Consider the following 27,500-nt stretch of genomic DNA (forward strand, 5'->3'; position numbering starts at 1 on the left):
CTGGAGAGCGTGTAATAATTGATTACTAGTGGAAGATGACCTTTGAGTAAAAGCGGTGTTGCGTTACAGGCAGCCGTTGAGAATTTAAACGCGTTGTAAGACTTTGTATGGGAAATAAAATACCGAAGATTATGAAGCCTAAAAAACGCTCAATTTAACGTTCATTCAATGAAATGAATAAAAGTGACTTACCTCTAGTGTATTTTTGTGCCTTTTGGAGCTTATTTTACCGTTTCGGGAATTCCGTGTTTTCAATGTTCTAAGACGAAGAACATTGAAAACCCGGAATTCCCGAAACGGTAAAATAAGCTCCAAAAGGCACAAAAATACACCAGAGGTAAGTCATTTTTATTCATTTTATCCAATTGCAATAGGGCAACCGTAACACGTCACAATTATTCAAGACGGCGGCACCCGCGAAAATTGAAAACAATGATAGGCGATTCTAAAACTTATTTATTTCGGATACAAACGCTTTCTTTGAAAAAAAATTAGACTGATTTGACTGTAAAGGTTATTTCCTTGTTTTTTTTTTACTGGAGGTTCCCTTTAACTTTGGGCCTCCATAGAACTCCATAAGGATCCATAGAACTCAACAGAACTCAATTTTTTTTCAAAGAAATACTGTCAAGATACCGTATGCGGACATTTTTCAAAACGTACCAGTCTTAGTGTTTTACAGATATCCAGAGTTGCAATGAGTTCACGAAAAACATCTTTTTGTGATGGAAATCATGTTGATTTTGAACAAAGTGAGCATAAGTGATTTTAAAATTCAGTTTTCTTGATATAAACGCCTTTTTAAGTAATTGTTTTGTCTCTCCCTCTATTTCTCTCAGCTTTACGTTGATTGAAAGTTTCTCTTCTTCTCCTTCTTCGGCTTCTCTCGAGGATTTCTTCGGTTAAGGTGGCTCAAACCAGTTTCAACACTTTCAAGAGACCTTGTTATTAGAAGGATTGACACTACAACACTTAACAGCAATGTTATGGTACCATCTGAAACAACAGTTATTGCTGAACAAGATGCAGTCATTTTTGTGACGTAGCAAGTTACCATGGAAACAGGAGAGCCTTGCAAAAACACCCAATATTTTGGATTTAGTTGAGAAAATCTGAAAAACGAAGTCCGTGACCCCAATTTTTTATTGCACAAAAGTATTTGCAGGCTAAGATGAAACTCTCTGCAAAGTTTAAAGAAATTCTGTGGAGCAGATTCAGAGCTACCTTAAATTTTCAAATGTATTACCTTTAGATTAATTATATTTATTTATTTATTTCATTATTTCATTATTTATCTTTTTGTCTACTCTATTAGTTGTGTGTGTGTGTGACAACCCGACGATATTCGTCATCTTAGTGGTCAAAATGTTGTGGACTCCGAAGCGCAGACTGCGCAGCTATCATGACGAATACCGTTCTCGATAAGAGTCAGTACAGACAACGCTTTGTTTCTTAGCAGAATATTCAGAAGATTCCCCAATCCCGGTTCCCCAATCCCGGTTCCACATTTCCCATTCTCCACAGAGTTCAATGCAATAGTTTCCGTAATAAGCCATTTTACAGTTGTTTGCTCAGCGTCCTAGCCTATGAATGGCTGCGAGGCTGCCGGTGACCTTGTATTGATACAGCCCCTACTGCTTTTATCATGTAAATTGTGTTGTTTTAATTCCAATAAGTCCGTATTAACATTACAAAAGCACGAAGGTTTGTATCAAAACAGGGTCACGGGCAGCCTCGCTTTCATTCTTAGGCCAGGTAACTTAGCTACAACTGTAAAATGGTCTATTCAAATATTTGCATTCAAAGGAGCCCATCAGTAGAAGCCTCGATCTCCCACTTTGTTTCTATGAAGTAGCGTTTTTCCTGACCAATCTATTTTTAGAACCACTTTCGCGCCATTCGTTGTCATGGTAAACGTCAATAACAATTCACTAGCCAATCAGCGCTGCTGGAAACTCAGCAGAAAAACATGGCGGACCGAAGCGGTGAAGAAAGCGAATCTCAACTATCTATTCACGTGAGATTATACTTCTTCAGGCTTGCAATGGATCATGGGATGTGTAACCTTAACATAGTAGAATGGATGCCATAAAAATGAGGATAAGCGAACGGGGAGGCGTTTTCAAAACTGAGTCCTTGTTTCCTGCATTCGGCCGCCATCTTGGATCGCCCCTCCATGCGGACCACATAGGGAACACTTTTAATTAGCGTGGCAAATTATTTCTAAAAATAGATAGGTCAAGAAAAACGCTATACTGATGGGCTCCTGGCATTGACATCAGGAGCCCATCACCTGGTGGTGATCGGCTCCTGCTTCTGATTGACATATATTATCCTATAAGATGGGAACCGTGAATATTTGTCTTGTTCCTGAAAAAAAAATTGTTCCCAAGTCATTTACTTCATAGAACTCAAGAAATGTGTTTGTGCAACCGTCACATTCTCATTTTGTAATGTTAATGAATGAGAAGTTCTGTTCCAGCGAAAAGAGTTAGAAATTAAGCTGGAAATTGACCCGGAGACCGCCCCGATCAGCGTGGTTTATCTGGCTGCATCTTGGAGGTGACCTTTGATCCCTTTGGTCTCGTGTTACACGGACCTTGGTTTTCATAGTGGATTCCACGACTTTAAATTATTGCCCGATCATGAAAAGAACTCATTTCTCATCATTAGCTTTTCTTTCTCAATGAACGAGGACGCAGATAAAACCTCGCAGGAAACCGTGCTATGAAAACAACTAGGTAGTCTGCGTGCATACGGCGAATTTGAACTTCTACTTATAACTTAACTTATAACGTTGAAGTTCAAATTCTCCGTCTGCACGCATGCTAATTTTTGGTTGAATATAAAAAAACTAAAAAGAGCAAGGCTGATATAACGGCGAAGGAATATGTTGAAATATATATTCCTTCACCGTTATATCAGCTTTGCTCTTTTTAGCTTTTTTATAATATTTTAATCGCTGATACTAGTAAGGTCCTTCACCTATACTACTCACCAGTATCCGGTGAATATGCATGGTGAATCTGCAATGTCTACGGTAACACACTGAGCTATTGTTTTGAAATCTTGTTATTGTCTTAGCTGTCAAAGAAGTTGCTCGAACGCGAAAATCATGCGTGCGTCACCAGGTATCTTCTTTCATCAATTTGCATTGATTTAAGAAACACTCGGCAAATATAACCTTAAACGCTGCATTCGATTGAATTTTCTTCTTCAAGAGAAAGGAAATCCATTCCAATCACCTGTCTATTGGCAAAAGTATGGGAGACTCTCGTGAGATGTAAGTGGAAAATTTGTACCCGTAGGAGATTTGCAATGATTATATGGTCGTTTTTTTTCCTAGAGACGCACAATCCGTGCACACGAATTACGCGTCTCTCATGTTTAATATTTGTCTGGTGTTATCCCATGTTGGTTGACTTATTTAAAAACCAACCTTAGGCCTAGGGTTAGCCAAATTAAGGGTCAGGGTTACTTTCCAAAAGGTAAAACGAGCGACCTGTGGAATATGATGAAGATAATTTTACCTGATGCGTATAGGCTGCACTTCAGCTTTTATTTTCTGGAAAAAAATTCTCTACCTTAGGATTTTCTGGTGAGCTTAATTTTAGCGAATGCGAATCATGCATTTGTTTTCCCGACAAAACGCTCTGCCTTGTGTCTCATTTGTCCTTTAAATGCTCGGTCTTTCCCTAAAAATCTGTTGTGCTGAGGTAATGCTCATCATTTCATGCAAATTGTAATCATTTCATGCAAATTGTAATCAGGGTGTGTATGGGCAGCCGTCACCGCCAAAAATACAAACCTAGTTAATGGTTAAGAATAAACCGGAATGGTTTAATTGTCCTTTGTAGAACGGTTTATCAGAATTTGAAAAGATGTATTTAAAACACAAATGGACAAGTCACCCTTAGTGAAATGAAATAAACAAACATTAAATGGTTTAGACAATTCAGAAACTGTGTAGATACCCTTGGTGAATTGATTCAGTGAAAACACGAGTAGTTAAGTGTTTAATGAAATGGATCAGTCACCTTATGCAATCATCGCAGTTAACACAGAATTGGTCAGTGCCAAAGACCACCGGTGTAACTATCCTTGTCAAAATGACAAAGTCAAGCCTTGAATGGATCAGCATACTTTGACATGATATGCAGTGAAACGGCAAACGGTCCAGCTTACCGTACATTGGTTCAGTGATGTGGCAAACGGTTCAGAGTAGTTTGAAATGGCTTATTTTATCTGCAAATGGTTAATCGTGAACCGCAATGGTCTAGCATAACATTGATCGGTTTACCATAATGTCAAACGGTTTAGTGTTACCCCAAATGGCTTAGCGTGACGACAAATGGTTTAGTAGAAAGCGAAATGGTTTAGTGTTGCAGCAAATGGTTTGCGCCGGAACCGCCAAAAATACAAAAGTGAAATGGACAAGTCAAGATTGAAATGGAATAGTCAATGTGGGGTCTTACGTCACAACCATACGTCATTCAGATAAATATTGGCGCGTATTTGCCCCCACGAGGTTCGTACCGCGAAGTGCACAAGTGGGATCGGGAACAGGTTATTTCTACCAGTACCGCCTCGTTTACTCGACTCAGTGATCCTTATTCCTCTAAGAATCCTTCTTTGTTTTTGCCTAGTTTAGCTGGATGATGCAGAGGGAAAAAAAACCTTACCATGATTAATCCTTTGTTATTAGAACTAATGGAACTGAAGATAAAAATTGTAACCTGAAACAAAAGGATTGACATACAGTTAAGAGGCATCGTTTTACGGGACAGCTATCTGACACTTTGAACCAGAGCATTCGTGATAAGGCGATCGATTGTTTTAAGACATGGAAGCTGTTTATGAGTAACGGGTAGCAAGTGTATTTAACTTTAATTCAGAGGTTCAAGGGAAGGCTTGAAACGATAGAGAAATATGTTCAGGTTTCTACAGAAACTCACATTTTCAGAAACTGATTGTCAGTGGCTAACTAGCGTACAGTTGAAGACAAAGAAAAACACGGCCTGCCCATGTCTCCTGTGCTTACTTTGCTTTGATCCACATTCATGTATATAACTTGCCGATATCACGGCAAAATGATCAGAGTAGAAAAATTACCAATCCAGCTAAACTAGGCAAAAACAAAGAAGGATTCTTAGGTGTGAATCCATATGAACCATAGTTAGTGGAGGGAGGCCTTCCACTAATTGTGCGCTAGCGAAAACGTGGAAAAGGTGCGAAAACAACGTAAAGAAGTTGATAGTGTCATAATAAAAATTCATCGCCGATTGGCGTGCGTAGAAGCAAAGAAGGGCCGAGAAGGAATATAGTCTGCTACACAGCCGATTTTAGTGTCATCACGCAACGCTCCTCCCCACTAACCCATTAGGGAGTTTAATTAAGCAAAGACGACGGCTACGGCAAAGAAAGCGTCAGTCCAAAAAATAACTTACCACTATTGCAAGTATTTCACGATTATTCCGTCTTGTTCACCTTGTACAATACAGGCGAACTATCCTGTAACTGGATGGGTACGAACGGTTTTAAATGACTGTTTAATTGTTATATGCTCGCGTTGTCGTCAAAACCTACAGTTTGGTGATTTCACGTCGTTGTTTTGTGTAGTCCGGCAAAAAATGCTCGGAAATTCGTGCTGCACGTGCAGCTCATTTTTCCTTTCTTTACCAATAATATTCTTGGTTTGTGGCGTTGCCGTACCCGTAGCCGTCGTCTTAACTTGCTTAAACTCCCTCCTAACTTACAGGGGCGGCGGAGCGTATTTTGTATTGTGGGGCTAACAAGCAAGCGCCGGAGACGCTAACTTGTAGGGGGTTTGGGGGAAATTCTCCGCCAGAAATTTTTGAAAACTTGAAGCTCTGAAATGCTAATTTCAGCATTCTCGACGAGATATCGAAAACATAAGCGTGGATCAACCGTAAAATGACAGATGTTTTACTTCTTATTTTTATTTTTTTGCTTGAAATTAGGAAGGGCTCCCCAGGCCCCCCGCCTCCGCCGTCCCTGACTTAATGGAGAGGAGCGTTGCGTGACGACACTAAAAATGGCTGTGTATAAGACCAACATATCCTCTAACTCTGAAATGACTATTATCGACAATTCGTAATTTTCCCTGGAGTGACTGTTATCGTCATTTTAGGATTACTCTGTCCCAGGACTTGTGGTAGCAGATGAAAAGAAAAAAGAATCAAAGTGCCACTGTCGTTACTCGTGGATATGAAAGTTACCGCGATTGTTTAAAACTGGCAGGCTGAAGTTTTCTTTATGCATTATCATTGATAGTTGGATAATTGTGTAACAGCACGGTGGGCTCTCATATACAACTAGATACCCAAAATAATGCATGTATGTGAGGTAATCCCCTTTGCTGGAATTCAACCCTGTGAAATAAGTATACCATTTCTCCAATAGGGATAAGATTACTTGTTAACACATCCTCTATAAAGAGCTGTACCATGTGTTCAAAGTTCGTTGCACAGATGACAGAGTAATTTAGCATAAGGTCTGATTTTTGTTGCCAGGTCATATTGTTAATGTCATCAGGGTTAGCAAGTAGAGCAGATCCATTCAGTAATATTAACATTTTTTGTGCCAGTTATACATTCCTCCAAAAAACCTTGCGAATATTTATCACTATATTTGATACTGTTACAGTTAGAAACAGATGATCTGAACCATGAATGATCACAGAAAGTGCATACATATTCAGGGCCATGTGTTATCTTATCACGAAAAAGACTGAATCACTTTTGACATGGAATGTCTAAAAGAGTCTTGACCTTGACAAATTTCAGTTTGTTTTAGCCTTAAGCTCTGCATAGCTTTTCTTAAATGGTTGTATGCTTTTCTGATATGTATGTCTCTGATATGTTCTGGATTGCTTGGATTTGATGGATTTGGATCAGTTTGATTTGTTCAAGTTGTATTCATGTGGATTTGATGAATCATAGCTTGCAGAACTTCGTGATAGCTTTGATAAACATAGGTATACTTTGATAGCTTCGGTGTTACTCTCCAAATGGCAGTCACCTTCCAAATGGAATTTATTTATTCCCCGTGAGCTTAGGGGATGAACAGCACTGTCTTCTCACATTGTGTCTGTCGATTCCATTTCTACACTCGTACGTATTAAAGTCTTCGCGTTGGTCAGTGAAAGGCGGTGCACAACTAATTGCATCAATCTGTACTTGTTCAGAATATTTTGCTTCACCTTCGAAGAAAGCCATTTCTTTAATTCTTCCGTTTCTTGCTTCTAAATGCAGCGGAAGGTGCTCAAACACTTAAGTATAAAAGCGGCATACAGCAATGGCGGCGCACAACCACGCGAACAGGAAGTCACAGCTTTCTAAGCTGTGTTGTGATTATCCATCCTGATTGGTGATTGGCTTATTAGATCGAACTTCCGGTTACGCAGGAGTGCCACATTTGCATAAACTCACCAAAACTCGTGGATGTATCCACGAGTAAAAATTACATCCCTGGACGGGATTTGAACCCGGAGCTCCCAATGTGAAGGAAATGTTTTTATCCACTTAACAACTAAAGATCAACTGGCTGACAATTGCACCGATTATTTATCAAATCTAATTAGTATATTTAAAATCATTGCTAAATAGTGTTTAAATCTAGTACTTGATTTTAAAATGGTTAGCTTTCTCTTAAGGTTTGGTAACGGACATTTTCTCCTTTTTAAACTTGTTTCTCAGCCGGTGATAACACACGTTTACAGTGGCATTCGTAAGAAAAAATATATTAATATCTTTTTAAAGAGTTTCGTCAGTTAGCGATGCGGTAGTCTAGTGGTTAAGTAACAGGGTTATTAATCGAACGTTCCCAGGTTCGAGTCCAGCGCGTCTAGGCATTGGGATTCTGATTTTACAAATAGATATTCATTTCCCATAATCCTTATCAAGCTCTGAGCGTCCTAAATTGACGATAATAGTCACTTTAGAGAAACTTAGGAATTGTCGATAATAGTCATTTCAGAGGATGGGTTGATCAGACTGGAGTAAATAAGGAATGGTGGGGAGTGGGAGAGAATGGAAGGTTGCTCTCGCCCCATGTTTCACGCGGTCAAAAACACTGAAATGCTATTAAACCGTACCACCTTAATTATATAACAACAACAATAATAACAATAATAATAATAACAATAATAATAATAATAATAATAATAATAATAATAATAATAATAATAATAATCAGGTAGGCAGGATGCTTTGGTATCCTAAGGGAGTGGAGCCCCTGCCTTGCCAGCTGGGTGGACGGGTGAGTGAAACCCTCTGCTTGCCTCAACTGGCCGTCAATGGCAAGTAATTTGCCTAACGGTGTAAGCAAACCTTCCCCGTCATCCCGAGGACTAGAAAAAAATCCGTCTAACTGTTCTGATGTCCTTTACCTTAAATGGTTGAGTGAGTCCAGAACACCTAATGTCTACAAGGAATTGCCTTGTCTAAGAACAAATAGTCTAAGATCACATCCTCGAATTTCAGCTATTAATTGGACTGGCGCCTAGCTTACCTCAATTGGTTGGCGTTGTGGAACTGCTACAAGGCGTGATGTTTATTGAGGGAATCTCATGATTTATAGGTGTGTGACACCAGCTCTTGACCATGCTCAACCAACCGAATTTCGTTTGTCAGGCTGTGATAAAAAATGGCATAATCTGTTGATTTGCGTTTGTTCGCTTTGTTAAGCCTGGTTTTCACTAGCGACGCAAGCACGAGGATCAAAATTTTTTGCTTTTCCTTGTGCTTGCTCTTAAGCTTGCGTTCGCTTGCGTTGTGTGACAACCAAACGCACCATAAGCATACAAGGAAATTTGTTGCGTCTGGCCAATTAAAGCACTCCTTCCAGATTCCCTGCGTCTGAACATTTCAACCAAATGGCGGTTGATTTTGATGCTTATGTCGACGTTCGTTTTCACTTAGCATAAGCTGCTTATGCTTGTGCTTTTGCTTGCGCTTTTGCTTGCGTCGCTAGTTAAAACCAGGCTTTAATGCCTGCCACCATAATAAGCCATTTCCAAGTTCATGTCTGTCTCCTCTTCAAAACGAGTCTAAGTGCGAAGTTTTTGTTATGAAAATTAGTTTTCATTCATATGTAAAGTAGAACTAATTACCATCACAAAGACTTCGCACTTAGACTCGCTTTGAAGAAGAGGCAGACATGAACTCGGAAATGGCCTATTCATGTGACATGTGCCCACTTTGGCATAATATGGTAATTTGGGCTAAAAGACCTCACTGGCTCCCTCGTGAGTTAATTTCCCCCAATAATAATAAAAGATAGAAATTTACCAGGATTTGAAACGTAAAATTAAGAATTTATGGAAGCTGAATTAAGTAAAGATCCCAATCATTATTGGAGCATTGGGAACAGTACACAAGAACATGCAAAACTGGATTAAAAGCTAGAGGTACCACGCCCTATTGAACTGCTCCAAAAGGCTGCCTTCGGCTTGTTCTGGCCCTATGTAAATTAAGGAATCATTCCAGATCCCAGCCCGTAAATTCAGGATCCCGAATAGTGGATCTCGGATCCTGAGTCGTGGATTCCGGATTCCAAACTCTAGGGTTCCACCGAAACGGATCGTGGATTCCATCGAAATCTGTGGATTCTGGATTCCATACAATGGATTCCGGATTCCAAGCTCTGGATTTCGAATTCCACGCTCCGGATTTCGGATTCCAAAGCCTCATATTTGCTGGATTCCAGAAACCGGATTCCTTCACATCAGGCGATTGTTGGGAACGGCAAAGATCATCAGGAAGGTGTTGGATACCTAAAGCTAAGGGAATTAGCCTGCTACCCAACATGGAACCAGGAGTACAAATTAACACTGACAGAAAGCAGAAATAATATTATTAATGATGACCTTTAGTTAAGTATCAACTGTATTTAGCTCTGAGGCCCCATCAGGTACACCGCATACAAATCAGAGCAAACAACTGATATCAAATCGTAGGTTGGGTTTTGAGGAGAGGAGAAAACTTGAGTAAAAGTCTCTGCTTATGAACCAGAAGGCTCAATCAGGCCGGCACTTACCTCCGGTTTCATTAGCATGAAGCGACTAGGAGTATTTCTACTCCCCCCTGGATGGGATGCCCAAGAACACAACACAATGTCCGCAGCCAGGAAAACTTGAAAACTTGAGTACCCGGAGAAAAACATCTCGAAGAACCAACAAACGCATCCTACATGTAATAATAATAATAATAATAATAATAATAATAATAATAATAATAATAATTTATTCATTTCTGGTGCGCATCTTAACATGACTGTGATCAGATGCGCATACTTAAGTTCTAATACGAGAAGTAATAGATAAATATCTAACTCAAAATACGGCAAGGGCTACTAATACATTAAAAAATATATACAATATGGTAAACGCCAATTGATAAATAATTAACGAAAGTATTAAGTATGATTTAAAAGAAAGGTCTTAAGATGAGCTTTAACGTCAGGATTGGGAATGAAACCCGGGAGGCGAGTGCATGCAGTCAAAATCTAAAGTTTTCCTTTTCTTTAAAGACTGACGATGCATTTCAACCCCTTAGAGGATGTTACTGTTCATCAAAGAGTTGTTTTCTCTGTCCTTAGGTTCCTTGTATTCTTCGTCGTTGTTGCTCTTTTCCTTGGGTACTCATACGCGGAGCTTCAGTGCCAGTCATTCAACGACACGCATCCAGGTGTAGATTTGGGCAAGGCGTTGAAATGTGGCTATGACCACACGGCTCGTTTTAGTGACAGACTATCCCTCCAGCAGTCTCTACATCAGTTAATACTTTTCCATAGATCGATCAAGAATTGTTCGGCTTTAACAAATGTTATGGGGTGCTCTTTTTTCGTTCCTCGGTGTACTGAAGAAATAAAAGGACCATACTTGCCCTGCAGAGGTGTCTGCCACGACTGGGCAAATGATTGTAAAGACCTTCTCGAAACGCACAGTTTTGAGTGGACTGCAGCTTTGTGTGATGTTTTGCCAGAGAAAGACGACCCTCAGACGACTAAAGGGTACAGAGGAAGGTGTTTTACTCCTCCTGGCTACAAGAACAGTGGCAAAAGTAAGTTAATGATAATATGGTCAGTGTAAATTGTAGACTGCAGACCAGGGGTAAAATGCAGACTAAGGTTGAAAAAGCCCAAACCCTTTAGAAGTGCTAATAGTTAAGCCTAAATATTGGTTTATGCCTAATTAGGCCTAAGGTTTGCACTTCTAAATGGTTTGGGCTTTTTCAACAGTTACATTTTAACCATAGTCTGCATTTTACCCCTTGTCTGCAGTCTGCATTTTACACTATGCAAATCTAAATTTCTAAAACTCATTAATAATTCATGAACGAAACAGCCTATCAGGCCACCGAAAACACGTCACGTGCATGAGCTTAAAAACACTCCTTAGCGTCATTTATACCAAGCGTACTAATTAGGCATAGCTTGTTTTTCTTGTATGCTAACTTTCTCCTCTCACAATTTGAACCTCTGTTCGGACTCCAGAGGGACACGCTTTTTGCGGAATGTTTTTTAAGTCGCAGGTCGTGTTTTATCGGGCCACGAGCCGAAAACCTGATAGCACACTCCAGCTCGTTTTATTATTATTATTATTATTATTATTATTATTATTATTATTATTATTATTATTATTATTATTATTATAATTCAACAGTTCATAAATATTCAGACTAAAGAGATTTCCATCTTATGTAACACTTGCAGACGTTTGTGCAGAAACATGTCTGCAACCTTTAAAAATCGTTATTTTATTTTTCAAAGTTGTGATGATATTATAAGTTTTCATAAAAAACTCAAGAAATGAAAATGAGAAAACGTGATAATAAAAGCGGAAACATGATGATTCATTGTTTAAATCAAATCTCGTTCCCAGCTTTCGGCGTTTGAACGGGTCCAGCACATTGTGAATCGCACCCGCTCCCCCCTTCCCCTGCGAATGTAATAAATTTGCGCTTTTAACGTGCTTTTTAAATACTTCAATTTTTCAGCTTATACTCATCAATGCACAGAGATTTTGATTCCCGCTTGTCAAGGTATTCCTGGTTACACCCACACGATTTGGTCTAAAAAGTCTCAGGAAAAGCATCGCAAGGACGTTGAAATCGCAGTAAACACCAGCTACCTACACGGCAATCAAAGTGCATCTTTGAGGAAAGAATTTGCGTGTATGAATCGTATGAGGCCATGTATCAATAATGCATCCGCCTTTATTTGCCAAGACAAATGTCTGAAGTATTACAACGCTTACAAGACACCACTTCGAACAAAAAAAGACTTTTGTAGTGAGTTTCCCAAGAGAGAAGGAGAATCAATGGAGTCGGACATCTGCGAGGTTAAACACTGGCATCTTGCAGGAAACTGGCATTTGCCTGATGATGAAGAAAAGCCGACAGCAACGGCTTCGTCGGGTAAAACATGGCCTGCATTTTTTTTGTTTTTTTGTTGAATTTTTTCATTGACGGGGATCCAACACTGGACATGCACGCTATCTTATGTAGTCGTCACAAACTGTCTCTCGAACCTTAAAACCAACCAGAACCCTTAGCAAAATGTAATAAATGGAGATTTCGGACCTCGGGAGACACTTTGTGACGTCTTTAGAAAATTCCATGCAGCTCAATATTGGCCCATTTCCGAGTTGCTATTTGCCTCGGTTTCAAAGCGAGTCCTGGTGCACAATCATTCAAATGGAAATGAGTGGTGTATTTTCATGCAAATCAAACTCATTATCATTTGAATGGTTCGGCACCAAGACTCGTTTTGAACCAGAGGCAAACAGCAACTCGGAAATGGCCAATTTGCAGCAGTATTGAAAATGAAAGAAATGTACATATCTGAAGTGCGCCGGGTTTAAGACGAAAGAGAGTGAAGTGGGCAATTGAAGCAATTGTCTCTTACAGACACCTGAAAAATTCAGACGGCTCCAACGGGATTCGAACCCATGACCTCAGCGATGCGGGAGCAATGCTCTGTAATAGGTGAGTTTCGTATTCTAACGGTTGGACTGGATCTAGCATGAAATGGAGGCTAATGCGGGAAAATTAATTTGCTTTTGAAAAGATTTGCCCGCATTAGCCTTCATTTCATGCTAGATCCAGTCCATCCGTGAGAATTCGAAAATGGGCTATTATACCAACTCGTCTATGAAGCCACTCAGTTGGGACACAGTTCATGTAGATGGACTGGTTATGAAATCCTGGAAACTTCAAAATCGAGAACAGTGGCACCACGCTTCATGTTAACTTGACCGTGATCATGCACAATCTTTTGTCCCCCCGTTTTTAAAAATAAATTGGTGCTGCAAAATGATGGGCCGCATTACGTGGCAGATCGAGACTTCCGGTCATAGACTTTTGGTGTCCTTGTGTTGGTTTCCGAGTCATCAGCTCGGGATAGGATAAGGCTCTTTTTAGTTTTAATTTCCGCGAAAATGGCTTCCATGATGCGGAGATCCGTGCACCATGGGGTAGGTACTTGGTGTCTCTTTTTCTATTGTTTTAATTTTTTTTAAACAAGGTATAAAACGTTCAGTAATTATAGAATTACCCTAACGCTAACCCTAACGCTAACCCTAACGCTAACCCTAATCCAAACCCTGAAGGTTTTACCGTGTTTAGATAATTGTGTGCAATAGATAACCACTAAATGACAAAATATAACAAGTACCTACCCACCATGGCGCACGCGTAGCACTATGGATAGGAGAATATGTTGACGATCGTACGCACGTCCACCTATCTATCATCTCATATCCAACGCGCGCTCATGGAATAATTGTTAAATATTTTGTTTTAGCAATATTTCGTCAGATTTAAGCCTGAGACCATTTTTGATAAGTGTTTTGTGGTTTAGTAACGAAGAGAGGGCCTCCCTGGAGGCTGGCAGTCTGGCAAGAGATGACGGGAACCGGAAGTTGCTAGATGGTGTTGGTCCCAGGACCTCTCATTTGCAAGTTTGAAAAATGGCGTCAGCCATAGACCGAATGCATAAATGGCGGCCAAAAATGTATTCTTTTGTTTATGTGCTAATTAGACTTACTAGCCTCGCTCTCAAGCAACATTTCGTTTGCATTTTGTCCATGCAAATGAGGCTAGTGAGTCTAATTAGCACATAAACAAAATAATATTTTTTTGGCCACCATTTATGCATTCGGTCTATGCCGCCCGACAACTTGACCTAGACCATACCAGAACAAGCAAACATAGCCAGAGACTGTTGCCATAAGACAAGGAAAGCTAAATACAATAGAACAAGAGCTTGTGACACCATAGACACCGAAGAAGTTTCGCCACACGGTCGTGATACATGCATTTTTTTGGACTTGTTCCGTTCATTTTGCAAAAAGAATAATATTAAGAAAAGGAGGCATCATTTGGAAAAAGTAGCACAATTTGGGCAAAAAATGATTACTGCTACAAGCACTAGCATAATCTATAAAGCCAAGTTACGAGCGCGCCTTGATGTACAAAAAATGAAATGAATTGCTTAATTCTGAAGTCTAGGTTGAAATGTGCGCAAAACTATTGGTATGATCTTTTAACTGTATCTCAGGTCATTGGATGCGAAATGTCCTTCGGAAAAGAGCTTCGCATACGATTGGGTCAGGATAATAATAATAGCTTCTTCAAGTCTTAAATTAAAACGCGTCTAGCTTTTAAAGCCAGAACAAGTACAAGCGCAAAAACTAATCGGGGAATCGAAGCTGAAATAAATCACGTGTATACAAGTGCAAAAGCACAATAGAACATGATTCTTAAGCATTGCATAAAATACAATTCTTTGCCGGAATTATACATCAAGTCTTCTAAGTTCTTATTTCTGATGGTCCTTTTAAAACTAGCTAATGATGGTTGAGATCGTAAGTTATGATCAAAGTGAAATGTTTTGAATCTATGAGGGTTAAAATCACTACGCTGTCACTATTCCTCAGTTTGTAACTGTCGGTAGAATGACCTTGGTCGAAGATATCTTGAACTGTACTTGGAACCAAATTGTAAGATGGACGCTCTCTCTTAGTTAAGAGCCACTGGCCTTGATGACCATATAACTTTTTTTTCTTTCCATTGAACAGTGAAAACTGACAACAGTTCTGTCACCTCACCAACGGATACCTCAGCTGGGAAAACTGACCCGCCCGAAACGAAAGGTAGGTAATAAGGAAACATAGCGAAGAAATAGAGGATATTACATGGCCGCGCGGAGATACAAAATTTCTCCTCGAGTGTTGAAAAATATTTCACGAGTGAGCGCAGCGAACGAGTGAAATAATTATACAAACACCAATGAAATACTAAATCATTTCGCGAAAGGCATCGAAAGGCGCGATTTTTATATGTAACTAAAGCAACAGTGGTCTTTTGACGTGTGCAGATAACATGTTATCTTCACGTGTGAGGATATCATGTTTTCGCGCGAAAGCTCACTTGGTTATTTCATTGGTGCTTATATAAATAAATCAAGATATTAAAGAATGATTTTTTCAAGCATTCAGTACCAACCGCCGACCAGTTAACTTACTTGATTGAGCATCAGATTAGCGCGCGGGAGGTCGTGAGTTCAACTCCGGCCGAACCAACACTCAGGGTCTTAAAACAATTGAGGAGAAAGTGCTACCTTTGTAATTACATCCGCAAATGGTCAGACGTTCAAGTCTTCTTGAATGAGGACCATAAACGGTAGGTCCCTAACATAAAAATTAAAATAAAATAAAATAAATAAACGGTAGGTCCCGTCTCCCAAACCTTGTTCATTAACTCTGTGCGACGTTAAGGATTCCACATACTACCTATTCGAAAAGAGCAGGACTCGCTGATCTCGTTATTGTGGTCTGGTGTAAAGTTAGATTGAGTGCCACAAGTTTTGAAGCACTGTTTGGTGCTCAAAAAATCACTGCCTTTTTTTCTTCAGATTTTGAATGTGTGATTGCTTAACACCTGACTGGCAAATTTTTGAGCTTTGATTTTTATCCAAAGGTTGTTTACTTTGAGTGTAAGTTTTTGTCTTCACGGTCTGCTATTACTCCCTTTCCAAAATGACCGACTGGACCTCAGAGAATTGGATCTGGGGAAAAGTGACGTCATTTACTCACTAGCTTAAAATTTCAACGTATAAACGCAGCTTATTATATATGCAAAACACGAGTTTAAAAGTCTAAAAGCCCGAAACTCCCGTGCTGCATATTAATTCAGCCGCGTACACACGCATTGCATTCTTAAACTATTGAGTGTTTGACGTCATTTTCTCCTCGATCCAGCTCTCTCTCAAGATTTTAAAGGTAGTAATGGCGAACAATAGGCCATTTCCGAGTCTATATCTTCCTCCTCTTCAAAGCGAGTCTAAGTGCGAAGTTTTTCTCATGAAAATTAGTTTCCATTCATATGTAAAGTAGAACTAATTAACATCACAAAACCTTCGCACTTAGCTTTGAAGAGGGGGCTGACGTGAACTCGGAAATGGGCTATTAAATAGGAAAGGCGGGTCTAATTTGCAAGTTGCAGGTCGCAGGTCGCGGGTTGCAGGTCATTGTTTCAACAATAAAAGCTAACCTTAGGCCTAAAAGCTTTTGTTTAGGCCTAATTAGGCCTAAGGTTAGCTTTTAATGTTTGGGATACTTTCTGTATTGGTGAAACAATGACCTGCGGCCTGCGACCTGCGACCTGCAAATTAGACCCGCCAAAATAGGAATGTTGTCGTTTTCCTTGCTTGAGAGGGACCTTAAGCAAAGACGACGATTACTCCAAGTCGATCGGCATGGAAAGTGTGTGTCCACATTCCAGAAATAAAATTGGTGAGAAAGGTGCGGATATTTAGACAGAAAATTGAAATTTATCGTCAGGTGCTCACGTCCTCTACACAACCTCAAATTTGATCATTTCAGGTCGTTGTCAAGACGAGAACGGCAAAGAAATGTATCAAAATGTAAAACGCACGTGCAGGGCGTGCAGAACTATTGTTTTTATCTATTAAATGTATTTTTATGTGGCGTTCTCGTAACCGACGCCGTCGTCCTCCTTGCTTAAGGTCCCTAAGATCTACCACGCGACGGCAAAGAAAACGTCACAAATTTTGCACATTTAATGAGCAAAAACAATAGCTTGCACGCTCTGCACGTGCATTTTTTCATTTTTCTACATTTCTTTCACGTTTTCGGCAAATCTGCCGCGCAGAGGCCTGGCCAAACGCTCACAACATTTCAATGCAACATCTTGCAATGTTGTTGGGCACAACATGTTGCATACGTTTGCGATATGTTGCAACATGTTGGATGATGTTGGATCAAATTTGAAAACGGGTAAAATTTTTCGTCCAACATTTTGGATGTTGCATGATGTTGTACTGGTTTGGCCACGTTCACGCAACATTGTTGCACTAGGGCATGCGCGCTAGGTCCACTTGTTGCGTGCCAGAGGCCTGCGGCACATAAACATCGACGTTTTGCGTTGAAAATGTTAAAAATGTTACGTGCGTTTGGTCAGCCCGTTCTACACATGTCAGAACATCATGCAACAATGTTGCAAGATGTTGCGTTGAAATGTTGCCTCCTGCAGCTTAACCTTAATATGCTCATTAAATCTATGATTACTTTGTAAAGTAACCTCTAATACTTTTAAACAACAAACTTGCGTTATATTGTTCACAGGTTCTATATCATGAGCAAACTTCTTACAAAGTATTAGTTCATTACATTTTTTAGGATTACATGCCATGGCATTGTCTTGGGTCCAACTGCAAAACTGATTGACAACCTCTTGAGAAAGATCTATTTTATTTTTACATACTTTGACTAGCAAGGTGGTGTCGTCAGCATATTTAACTATGCTTGTAAGGTCATTATCCCTAATGGCCAAATCGTTAATAAACAATTTAAAAATATGGGGCCCAATGACACTACCCTGGGTTGTTCCTTTGTTCATATTATGCCATTTATAGATAACACCCTTAAATATCAGCTTAAGTACCAGTTAACAAGATAAGGATTGAGATGAAGAGCCTTTAGCTTTTCCCCAACTAACGAGTGTTTTACATTAGTTAGTTACATTAGTTGTAATTTAGCTGTTAAGCTGAGTAATTGTGGCGTGTAACGGTTGTTCTTGTTGTTTTCACACAAAGAGCTTTTGTTTCGGAACAATAGAGCGGTTTAACTCGCGTGACCAGCAGCCATATTAGATTACTGAAACAAAAGAAGGTATTTTCATAAAAATAGAGTTCAATTTCCAGAGGATTAGCTTGGTACACCAGCATGGTCGCCATTTGTTTGCTTGTTTTGGAACACCAACATGGTCACCGTGACGTCATGTGAAAACGCTCTATAGGGCAACCATGACACGTCACAAATGTTCAAGATAGCAGAGCCCCGAGAAATTTGAAAACCAAACCAAGCGTTTTTGAAATTCATTTATTTCGGGCGCAAACGCTTTCATTAGAAAAATGTCCAACAATTATGATTGTGAACATTATGTTTTGTCAAGAGAAAATAAAATGAGGGGACAGAGAGGGAGGCTCCCGGTCCAGCCCTTGGGATATGTCATGTCCACGAAAGTTATTTTTAGACGAGCGGAAGTCTTTGTTCTAGCGGAAGTCTGTCTTCCGAGACGTCCGCATGCATTTTGAAAAGACTTGATGAATATTTATTCATCAGCCTTCCAAAACGTGCGCCGCCATTTTGTCTTTTCACTAAGAACCTGAGAGCGAGGCAAGACTGCATGGGGACGTCTCGGAAGACAGACTTCCGACTTCCGCTCCTCTAAAAATAACTTTCGTGGACATGAAATATCCCGGCCAACGCCCTGAGACTCCCTCTCTGTCCTCTCATTTTCTCTTGGTTTTGTGGTTTAAAGTTATTTTCTTGTTTTCGTGGAGGTTTAATAAACTCATAATGCTATTTCAGGTTCCAAAGAAGGCCAAAAAGGAGAGAAACTGTCCGGTGGTGCCATCGCCGGTATAGTGCTGGGTTTGCTGGCGGCCCTGGTCATCATTGGGGTTCTCGTCATATTATTCAGACGGTTCAAAAAGACACCTGGGAAACCCAAGCCTGTTCTTATTGTTGATCAAGAAAAGGAGGAATTGTAAGGGAAATAATCGTATTTACCGCTAAACATCGACGCCAGGATTCTCTTGAAGAAACCTAGTTTGCTGTCTTTTTAAATGAAAAATTTTGGACTTTGTGTGATTTTGCACTTATGCAGAAATTTGTTTATGCTTGGACTAGTAGAATCCCAGTAATCGATTTTGGCTTTTTTTCTGGCCTTTTCAGGATCATGCCATTGTTCTCTATAAGTCGTAAGAGATGAATATCATCCTTTTTCGTTTTTGAAATCAGGTTTAAACTTTAAATTTTGCGTGTGAGTAGATCTCTCTTTTTTTAAGAGGCCTCAAGGTCCAGAGGGTTTTTTGAGAGTTCCTCTTTGCCAGCCTTGGTGCCCCTTGGGAGGGTTCTGAAGAGGCTAAAGTAGAATCCCTAGGAAGCTTGTTATTTTTTGTTGTCGCAGCTTTAATTGTTAAGTCATTGTTTCTGTTGTCTGTTGTTCACAACTGTTGCTTGGTTAGCAAACCAGTCACATTGTATCTTTCGAGTAATAAATGACCCCGCTGAAGCGGGTTACCAATTCCATTTCCTAGCCCACATTTTCTTCCAAATCCTAATTTAAAGTGGTTATGCATGTCAACAGAGAACTTATCCCATTGAGAGAAGCAGGCCTATCAAAGTCTCACAAGCGATTGAGCCCAGAGATTGCAACGGCCTGTGAATGGTCGGTGGCATTAACTTACACAGGATTCTGAATGATTAGGTCTGGGGGGCCGGTTTATCTTCCAATAACAGGTCTTTCTGATTTTTTTATTTGGCTATGCGTGAAATGTCCATTTGATCGCACCTTCCCCCACCCCCTGGAAAACTCGATTTCTTTTATCTTTGTCTTCTTTTCTCTAAATTTCATGGGTAAAAAGTTGACGTGCGTATCGAACCGGGTGAAAACTGGCGCAACCCACAGCCGTGAGGCAATTTGTTACGTCACGTATATCGGCAAAAATTTTCCATTTTCCATTTTCGATATAGTGAAATTCAGTCCTAAACAAAAGGCACCATCTCGAGGCTCTGGGGAATAAATATAAGGATTTTTATAAGTTTATTCCCTAAAGACTCGAGATGATGCCTGTTGTTTAGGACTTCATTTTGCATCAATTTCTGGCAATAATAGCCAAAATAGAAACTTGACATCCTTCTATAGTCGATTGTCAATCACGTGATGAGACTGCCATGTTGGTGCACAAAACAGTAGCAAATTATGGTATGTTTTGCATTATAGAGGTTTTGCACGGCAGCCATGTTGCATGGCAGGAACAACAGATTCTTTTTCCCATGGGAACAAATGCTCTTTCTAATGCAAAACATTTTCATTGTTTCTGCCATGAAACATGGCTGCCGTGCAAAACCTCTATAATAGCGTCAAATACCCAATAGACATAGACAGTTCTGTGCAGCAACATGGCTGCTGTGATGTTACGTCATCGCCGCCATGTTGGTGGACGACAAGAACAAAAGATCTCTCATCAGCTTCTTGTGTTCGTCCACCAGCAATTGTACATTAGTATTATCTGTCTCTCGAGAGACTGTTTGCAAACCACCTGTTGGGGAATTTGAGATCTAAAACGTCGACGGGAACGTCACCTCAAAATGTAATTTTGCTCTATCGTAAAATTTTGCCGGTTATTCAGTGTCTTTCACATCCTACAATGTGGGCAAAGTATCCTAAATAATAAATTAGAACGATCGGCTTCAGAGAAAAAATGGAGACTAAAAGGTTGTCATTTTCATGTTTACGTTGTCGTCAAAAGCTCAAATTTGGCGTTTTGTTGTTGTCGTGTTGTAAGTAAAGCAATTATGTATACACGATAACTAAATTACAGCATTGCTGATTTGGTCGTGTATAAAATTAAGAACTAAGAACTAGAATTAAGAACTAAGAAATGAAAACCTAGAATTTACATAAGAAACGAACTATAATATCACAAAAGGAAACAAAGAGCAATAGAGCAATGAATTAAAATTGAAAAAATTCTGAGTCCATTTCCTAAATTAATCTTTTAAAACATCTGGTTGTTAAGTCGGTTCCATAGTATAGTACCAAAATATCGAATAGACTTTTTAGCAAATCAGTTCTTGGCCTCGGTGTATTGAAACACAGTTTTTGCCTCAGGTTGTAATTCGACTCACGTCTGACGAACAAGTCTTGAAGTGGAGAGGGAATCAATCCATAATAGAGCGAGTTTCAATCGAGTGTCGTAAAACCAAAACCAAAGTAATTACTTTGACCAATGAAAAAGGACGGAGACAATCCAGTAAACCAATCATAACTCGAAGTAATTACACGCAGCCAACACAAAGCGTGGGAAAATGTGCACGCGCTAGCCACAATTGGTTTTGGTTTCACTTCTGATTGGTTGAAAAAATGGCGCGAGAACTTTGAACCAATCACTGAGTGAAGTAAATGCAAAACCAAAGCAATTCGCTAATTACTTTTGAAACTCAATTGAAAACCGCTCTAACAATTGTAAGATACAACTAATAATCGTTGATAACAATATTGTGCAACAGACCGCCAAAATATGGCGAGGAAAACTTGTTCATCACCTACACGAGCAATTGTTCCTTTTCAAGGAAAACTTGTTCATCGTCTACACGAGCAACTATTCCTTTTCAATTAAAACTTGTTCATCATTTACACGAGCATTGATACTTGTCAAGGAATACTTGCTGGTGTAAAATGGGTTTACAAAGCTTGGTGGAGACTTCGGAGTCAATGGAGACAAATCCAGTCCATGATGAAAATGGACTTTAAACCCACAGAAAGAATAAAAAGACCATAGGTTAACATATACTAACCAGGGTGGCTTTATTTACATCGTATGTACTTCAATAAATTAAAATTTCGAAGAAAACGATTATTAATGCAAAAAATACAACACATCTTTTAGCGACACCAGTTTAAAATCTGTTTTTATGACAGAAATTATTACAAACGGAAAAACTTCGTTAATTCTCGCATAATTTAGAATTTAAAGCAAAAAACAAAACTGTGTGTTCAAAATAACACTTTTCGCCCAAAGCAGGACAAATACTATACAGACATTCCCCTCAAATATATTAATGTAAATACCCTAAATTAATCTTAAAGTAAAAAAAGAAATCTTAAATGGAGCATTGGTTTTCTTCGATAAATTGGTCCCAAGGTCTTGTTTTATTTAGAACTCTTCGTCTTTGACTTTGAGTTCCAATGTGATGACGTCACGTCGTCGCCCGTGAAAGCTCTCAGTCGGTATTCTAAGTTCTTTCTGTCATTCACCTCGCGCTGGATATGACGAGCCTGCAAACAGATTCAAATAGTCAGCGACCATCGCGTTGCTGTGTGTCATCAGTAAGGGCTTTCCCGATCACGGGGACAGTGCTGCGCAAATACTGATTCTCGACAGGTTACGTGCATCGCGCAAACGAAAAACTATTTGCTTCTCGATGCGCAAGAAACTGCGTGCGCGTGCGAACGAGAGGACTCTTCAGGAAGCATGGCTGCCCCTACTATGTTTCCTCGTTAACATAGGCCTTTAGGGATTTCAAGGTGCTTTGCGCAGGTGCAGAACGTTCTCTGTCCAGGGACGTAACGTGAGATTTTGAACGTGTACGAACACGAAGAATGCCTCAAGTGCCGAAGGCGCTCCAACAACCCATCCTCAATCTCTGAAATGACTATTATCGACAATTCCTAAGTTTCTCTGAATTGACCATTATCGTCAATTTAGGCCGTTTAGCGCTTGATAGGGATTATGGGAAATGAATATCTATTTTCAACAAATCCAAACCCCAATTCCTAAACTAGCTGGACTCGAACCTGGGAATGTTCGATTAATAACCCTTTCACTTAACCACTAGACTACCGCATCGCTAACTGACAGTACACTTTCTTTTAAAAATATATATCAATATATTTTTTCTTCCGAATGCCGCTGTAAACGTGTATTATCACCGGCTAAGAAACAAGTTTAAAAAGAAAAAATGCCGGTTACCAAACCTCAAGAGAAAGCTAACCGTTTTAAAATCAAGTACTAGACTTAACCACTATTCAGCAATGATTTTATATATACTAATTAGATTTGATAAATAATCGGTGCAATTGTCAGTCAGTTGATCTTTAGTTGTTAAGTGGATAAAAACAGTTCCTTCACATTGGGTGCTCTGAGTTCAAATCCCGTCCAGGGATGCAACTTTGACTTTTTTTCTTTTCATCTGCTACCACAAGTCCTGGGACAGAGTAATCTAAATTGACGATAACATTCATTCCAGGGAAAATTACGAATTGTCGATAATCGTCATTTCAGAGGTAGAGGATATGTTGGCTCCAAGCACCCTCAAAACATTTTGAGATTTAGGGTCTCACAAATGCCATTCCCGACTTATTCCGAAGGACATTTCAATAAATAAATGCAAAGGAAAATGCAGTCGTTAGTTGTTTATTTTACCCATCTGTAGAGTTTTCAGCAAGCTACAACACAAACAGGGGTTTTACAAGCAAAGGGCAAGTGACGTCGCAAACTCTGTTATAACATCATCACCATCACCTTTCCTTCAAAAAAAAAAAAAACCGGGAATTGGGGACTGCTGATGAGGGAGCCTAGGAGGGCTTTTACTTATAAAAGAAAATCTCTTAAAAAAATCTTACCAATTTCTCAAGTATCAAGTACGTCACACCCCTGCTGTCAATCAGTGACGAAAGCAAGAACATTTGTAACTTTCTTGCACACGTTCTTCCGCACGGGATGCACGTGTATATTTGTACTGTGATTGGCTCCGCATTCGATTGTAAACGGCTGTTGTGATTAGCCTACATAACTTCGGTGTTCGCTTTACGGTAGTTAGTTGTAAAATATGTTACACAATTGTCCACGAAATGTTGTTTATAGCTTTTAAATGCTTTGCAATCAAATTTTAAAACACTTGCCATTTCTAGGTTCTTTCTTGCAGACTCTAGTTCTTCCTGAATGGACCCATACGCTTTTGTCCGGTGATCTTGTAACTTCTCCATGTGCATTTTTATTCTTGTCTCCAATTCGCGATCCTCGATAGCCCTATGGAAAACAAAAAAACATTAATAAAATAATTGGCAGTCGATGACTGCATGTGGCGGCGACTGCTACAGAAAAGAGTTGAGTTATTTTTCATTTTTTAGAGTAACTAATAATGACTGGAGGAAGAATTAGTTAATTGATGGGGAAAGCTTGAGAAAAAATGAAAAATGTACTGTAAGGGAGAAGTAATAATGTGTGGAAAGAGTGATAGAAGATTATAGCCAGTATATAAGTATTCTTAGTGTTTGAAACTCTATGTACAACGGAGGCTTTCTACATAGATAGCTCATGCTGATTCTGGAGGTTTTTCCGCTAAACAAGAACCCATTACAAGGAGCATACAACTTTATTGTATTTGCAGAACGGCATTTTTACAGACGGAGTTATCTTTGGATTGATTTTCCCGCGAAACCAAACCTTTCCAGCTAATCACAAGTCTTGCATGATAATTTATTACCAATTCGCTTTTTTCACCAATCCCTTTCCACCTTGTCTTGGTTGATGGAGCAGGAACACCACATCGAAGGTCGAGAAGATTTTGGAACAAAGCAAGCGAGCCAAAGCTAAGTGAAAGTTGTTTACAGTTTTCAAACTCACATCGACGGGAAATGTCGAAAATATCGCAGCCGCATCTCTTACGAGCATGCGCATGTTCTTCAACCTACGACACAGCATGTCATTGAGCGTATTCAAGCAAAACGGTAGCATGGACGCGGATCGATCGATGCGTTTCCATTGAAATCGAAACCGGACACTTTTGGAAACGCTTTAGTGTGGAGGGGGCCGGAAGCATGTCCCAAAGAGTATAACTGATATTGTTTTTATGTAAAGAAACCCCCAAATCCTATTGCATTATGGAATGGGGGAAATTAACACTCGTGCAAGCTAAATCTTATTTAAGAACTCGTCTAAAAAAAAGCTTGATCTGTGAAGATGCCGTTGCATAGACCAAGTTATTAGAGTTGTAGGTACCTGTGCTAAAGCAGAGCAGTGAATAACCAAGGTCGCAGTGAGTGGACGTGCCGTTTTGAAGAAGTGTCTGTTGCTTACCTTCTTGCGGCTCCTCTTGCGTCCTTCTCCTCAAAGATTTCTTTCAGACGCTTTGCGTAGCCTTGTGGAGTCTATTACAAAAACATCATACAGAAATCAAAATATGGAAAACTTTGGACCAGAAATAGAACAGTAAACATTCAATGACTGGTCCCGAGGGTAACAGTTAATTTTGTTTCCCGAGAATCTCAATGTTTCCCCCGAGGCGCAGCCGAGGGAAACATTGGAATTCGAGGGAAACAAAATTAACTGTTTCCCGATGAACCAGTCATTAAGTGATTTGTTATATAGCACAAAACGAAAAACGTGCAACGGCAACAGCAACAGCGGTCGTCGGTCAACATTCGCGGGTAACAGTGCACTGTTACCCTCTGACGTCATAGATTTTGCACTGTTGCCCGCTCAGAGACTTTTGGCGGGAAACAGTTTTATTGTTAGATGTCATGTGACCTCGAAGTAACAACCAACCAGTGACAATCTGAATTGACAGGACAATAATTACAATAAACGTAGTAACTGTTCACTCTATAGACGAAAACTACACAAAACCAGAGATTAGGAACAAACAAAGCAATGAAGGTTGCAAACCACGATTAACGAGAGAAGTACTACAAACGAGGAAACAAATAGTAAGGAAAACAAACGAAGCTTGATTAGAAAGCAAAACAAAACATCTTTGAGAAACTAACGATTAATTGATACAAAATCGAGAGCTCGCGGCTGCACACATCATTCCCCCCTTCCTTAGCCCTGTGGCAAGTTCTTATTGGTCTGTTAGGACTAACTGTGATTCACTAGTAATCATATGCTGATGCTTTTATATCGCTTACTAGACATCCTGCTCTATTTGTGCAACAGCAAAGGCTGTGTGGTTGCTGCCGTTGCAGCTGGACACTAGTCATTAGGTAAGAAATAAATAGCCCACCTTCTCTTCTTCTTTGATCGACTTCTCGGTTCCGTAAGGCGCTTTAACTTCGACTAAAAAGACGAACAATGAAACGTATAAGAAGTAACCAACTTCTGAAGCGTTGAATGAACTGGGAGTTGACTGCTTATCTCACACCTTGCCATGTTAATAAACGTCCCATACAACCAATAATAAGACGTGTGATCGTTTGTTTCGCATTGCGGTCGGTTGCAGACCACGAAGTTTCGACCGCTTAATGTCGGTCTTCTTCAGGCGACAAGTTCGACTGGTTTACGCGCTACTATATGTATTACGGAGGTCGGCTGTGATAGGTGCACGTGATCCTTCTTGTTCCTTTGATTAATTTCCCGAGAGGTCTGATTCGAAACTGCTCCCTCTCGGACCCCTTGGGAAATTACTAGAATCTATTTTAAACAAAACCTATAAAAAGGAAAAATGGCCTTCTGAGGCCCCGCCCACATGTGTCCGGATATATTTTAATCCGCAACTTTTCTCTGCGGATTCAAACAATTTTCACGTCCACACGAAATGTTTTCAAATCGAATTTGCCCGTCGACACGTATCCGGATAGGACTCCTCTGCATGTGACCATGTGCCATCAGGCGTTCGAGTTAGCGACAAGAGAAACGATAGCATTTCGTTCAGCGGCCATGTTGAATATTAACGCGTTAAAGACTGGATCTGAGTTTGTAACGTCATCGGATTTGAAAATATGCGGATTCGACCGTCTTCTGTCCACACTGGAGAGCGGATTTTAAAAGTTGCAGATTCGCAAGCCGGATTCGCGGGATGCGCGTGGACGGAAGGCAATTCGCGAAGAAAAAGTTGCGGATTAAAAAATATCCGGATACGTGTGGACGGGTAGTGTCCTACGCAGCCGTTCTTTGTGTGGTCACGCAACGCTCCTCCCCACACAAGTTGTTTGCGTGCGCGTTTGTGTGACGGGCCCTGTGTTGATAAATACCGCCAACTTACCAGAGGGTGCGCCCCTCGTAGCCGCAAGCCGTTGCTTCTGTTGTCGAATGATTTTGGTCTGTTCCCTCCAATCATCAAGAACCTGTTTGTCTCTGCCACAGAAAAAGAAAGTACTTAAAAATACAATCAATTCAAAGGCCATGCATGTGTTAGCCTAAGGTAAACTTGTTTTGGATATCGCGCTAGCGAGTAGGCTGCGCGAATATTCTGATATGATGTAGCGACCCGGGGAGAGGAGTGGGCTAGAAAAAGATTAGTGACTTAAGTTCGGTGCCCCATTAGGCTGCTCAAAAACCAACCCCGGCAATAATTGAATAAGATATGACATAAAAATCTTGTAACAGGGAGTAACAAGCAAGTAACAAGCAAAAGGAAGAGGTTCCAGGGAGTGTCTATGCCG

At 40.0% G+C, this 27,500-nt stretch overlaps 2 protein-coding genes across 3 annotated transcripts in view; one reads left to right on the plus strand and one right to left on the minus strand.

Annotated features, from left to right (window-relative positions):
* Positions 1 to 3,134: 3,134 nt before the first annotated feature.
* LOC138008737 (uncharacterized) lies at positions 3,135 to 19,642 on the plus strand. The gene is made up of 5 exons (XM_068856041.1): positions 3,135 to 3,283; positions 10,621 to 11,084; positions 12,021 to 12,440; positions 15,104 to 15,178; positions 18,920 to 19,642. Exons 1-5 carry the CDS (start codon positions 3,264 to 3,266, stop codon positions 19,099 to 19,101), a joined length of 1,161 nt encoding a protein of 386 aa, XP_068712142.1. The 5' UTR covers positions 3,135 to 3,263; the 3' UTR covers positions 19,102 to 19,642.
* A 1,275-nt stretch (positions 19,643 to 20,917) lies between these two features.
* Positions 20,918 to 27,500, minus strand: part of LOC138006808 (leucine-rich repeat-containing protein 27-like) — a 26,563-nt gene continuing 19,980 nt past the window's right edge. The window contains exons 9-13 of one of the 2 annotated variants that reach the window (XM_068853386.1): positions 27,101 to 27,192; positions 26,123 to 26,175; positions 25,198 to 25,268; positions 24,021 to 24,147; positions 20,918 to 22,394 (exon numbers count right to left, since the gene is read on the minus strand). In XM_068853386.1, coding sequence (XP_068709487.1) covers positions 22,269 to 22,394; positions 24,021 to 24,147; positions 25,198 to 25,268; positions 26,123 to 26,175; positions 27,101 to 27,192 — 469 coding nt within the window. In that variant the 3' untranslated portion in view covers positions 20,918 to 22,268. The remainder of the gene's footprint in view (positions 22,395 to 24,020; positions 24,148 to 25,197; positions 25,269 to 26,122; positions 26,176 to 27,100; positions 27,193 to 27,500) is intronic. The other variant, XM_068853387.1, reaches the window with a different exon arrangement.

The sequence above is a fragment of the Montipora foliosa genome, chromosome 6, assembly GCF_036669935.1.
Source record: "Montipora foliosa isolate CH-2021 chromosome 6, ASM3666993v2, whole genome shotgun sequence".
NCBI classification, from domain to species: Eukaryota; Metazoa; Cnidaria; class Anthozoa; order Scleractinia; family Acroporidae; genus Montipora; species Montipora foliosa.

Bases quoted from the DNA above. Each gene is read 5' to 3' on its own strand.
- LOC138008737 (XM_068856041.1), top strand. From the start codon at position 3,264: ATGGGAGACTCTCGTGAGAT. The intron at 11,085-12,020 runs GTAAGTTAATGA...TCAATTTTTCAG, and splicing joins CTACAAGAACAGTGGCAAAA to CTTATACTCATCAATGCACA. The intron at 15,179-18,919 runs GTAGGTAATAAG...ATGCTATTTCAG, and splicing joins TGACCCGCCCGAAACGAAAG to GTTCCAAAGAAGGCCAAAAA.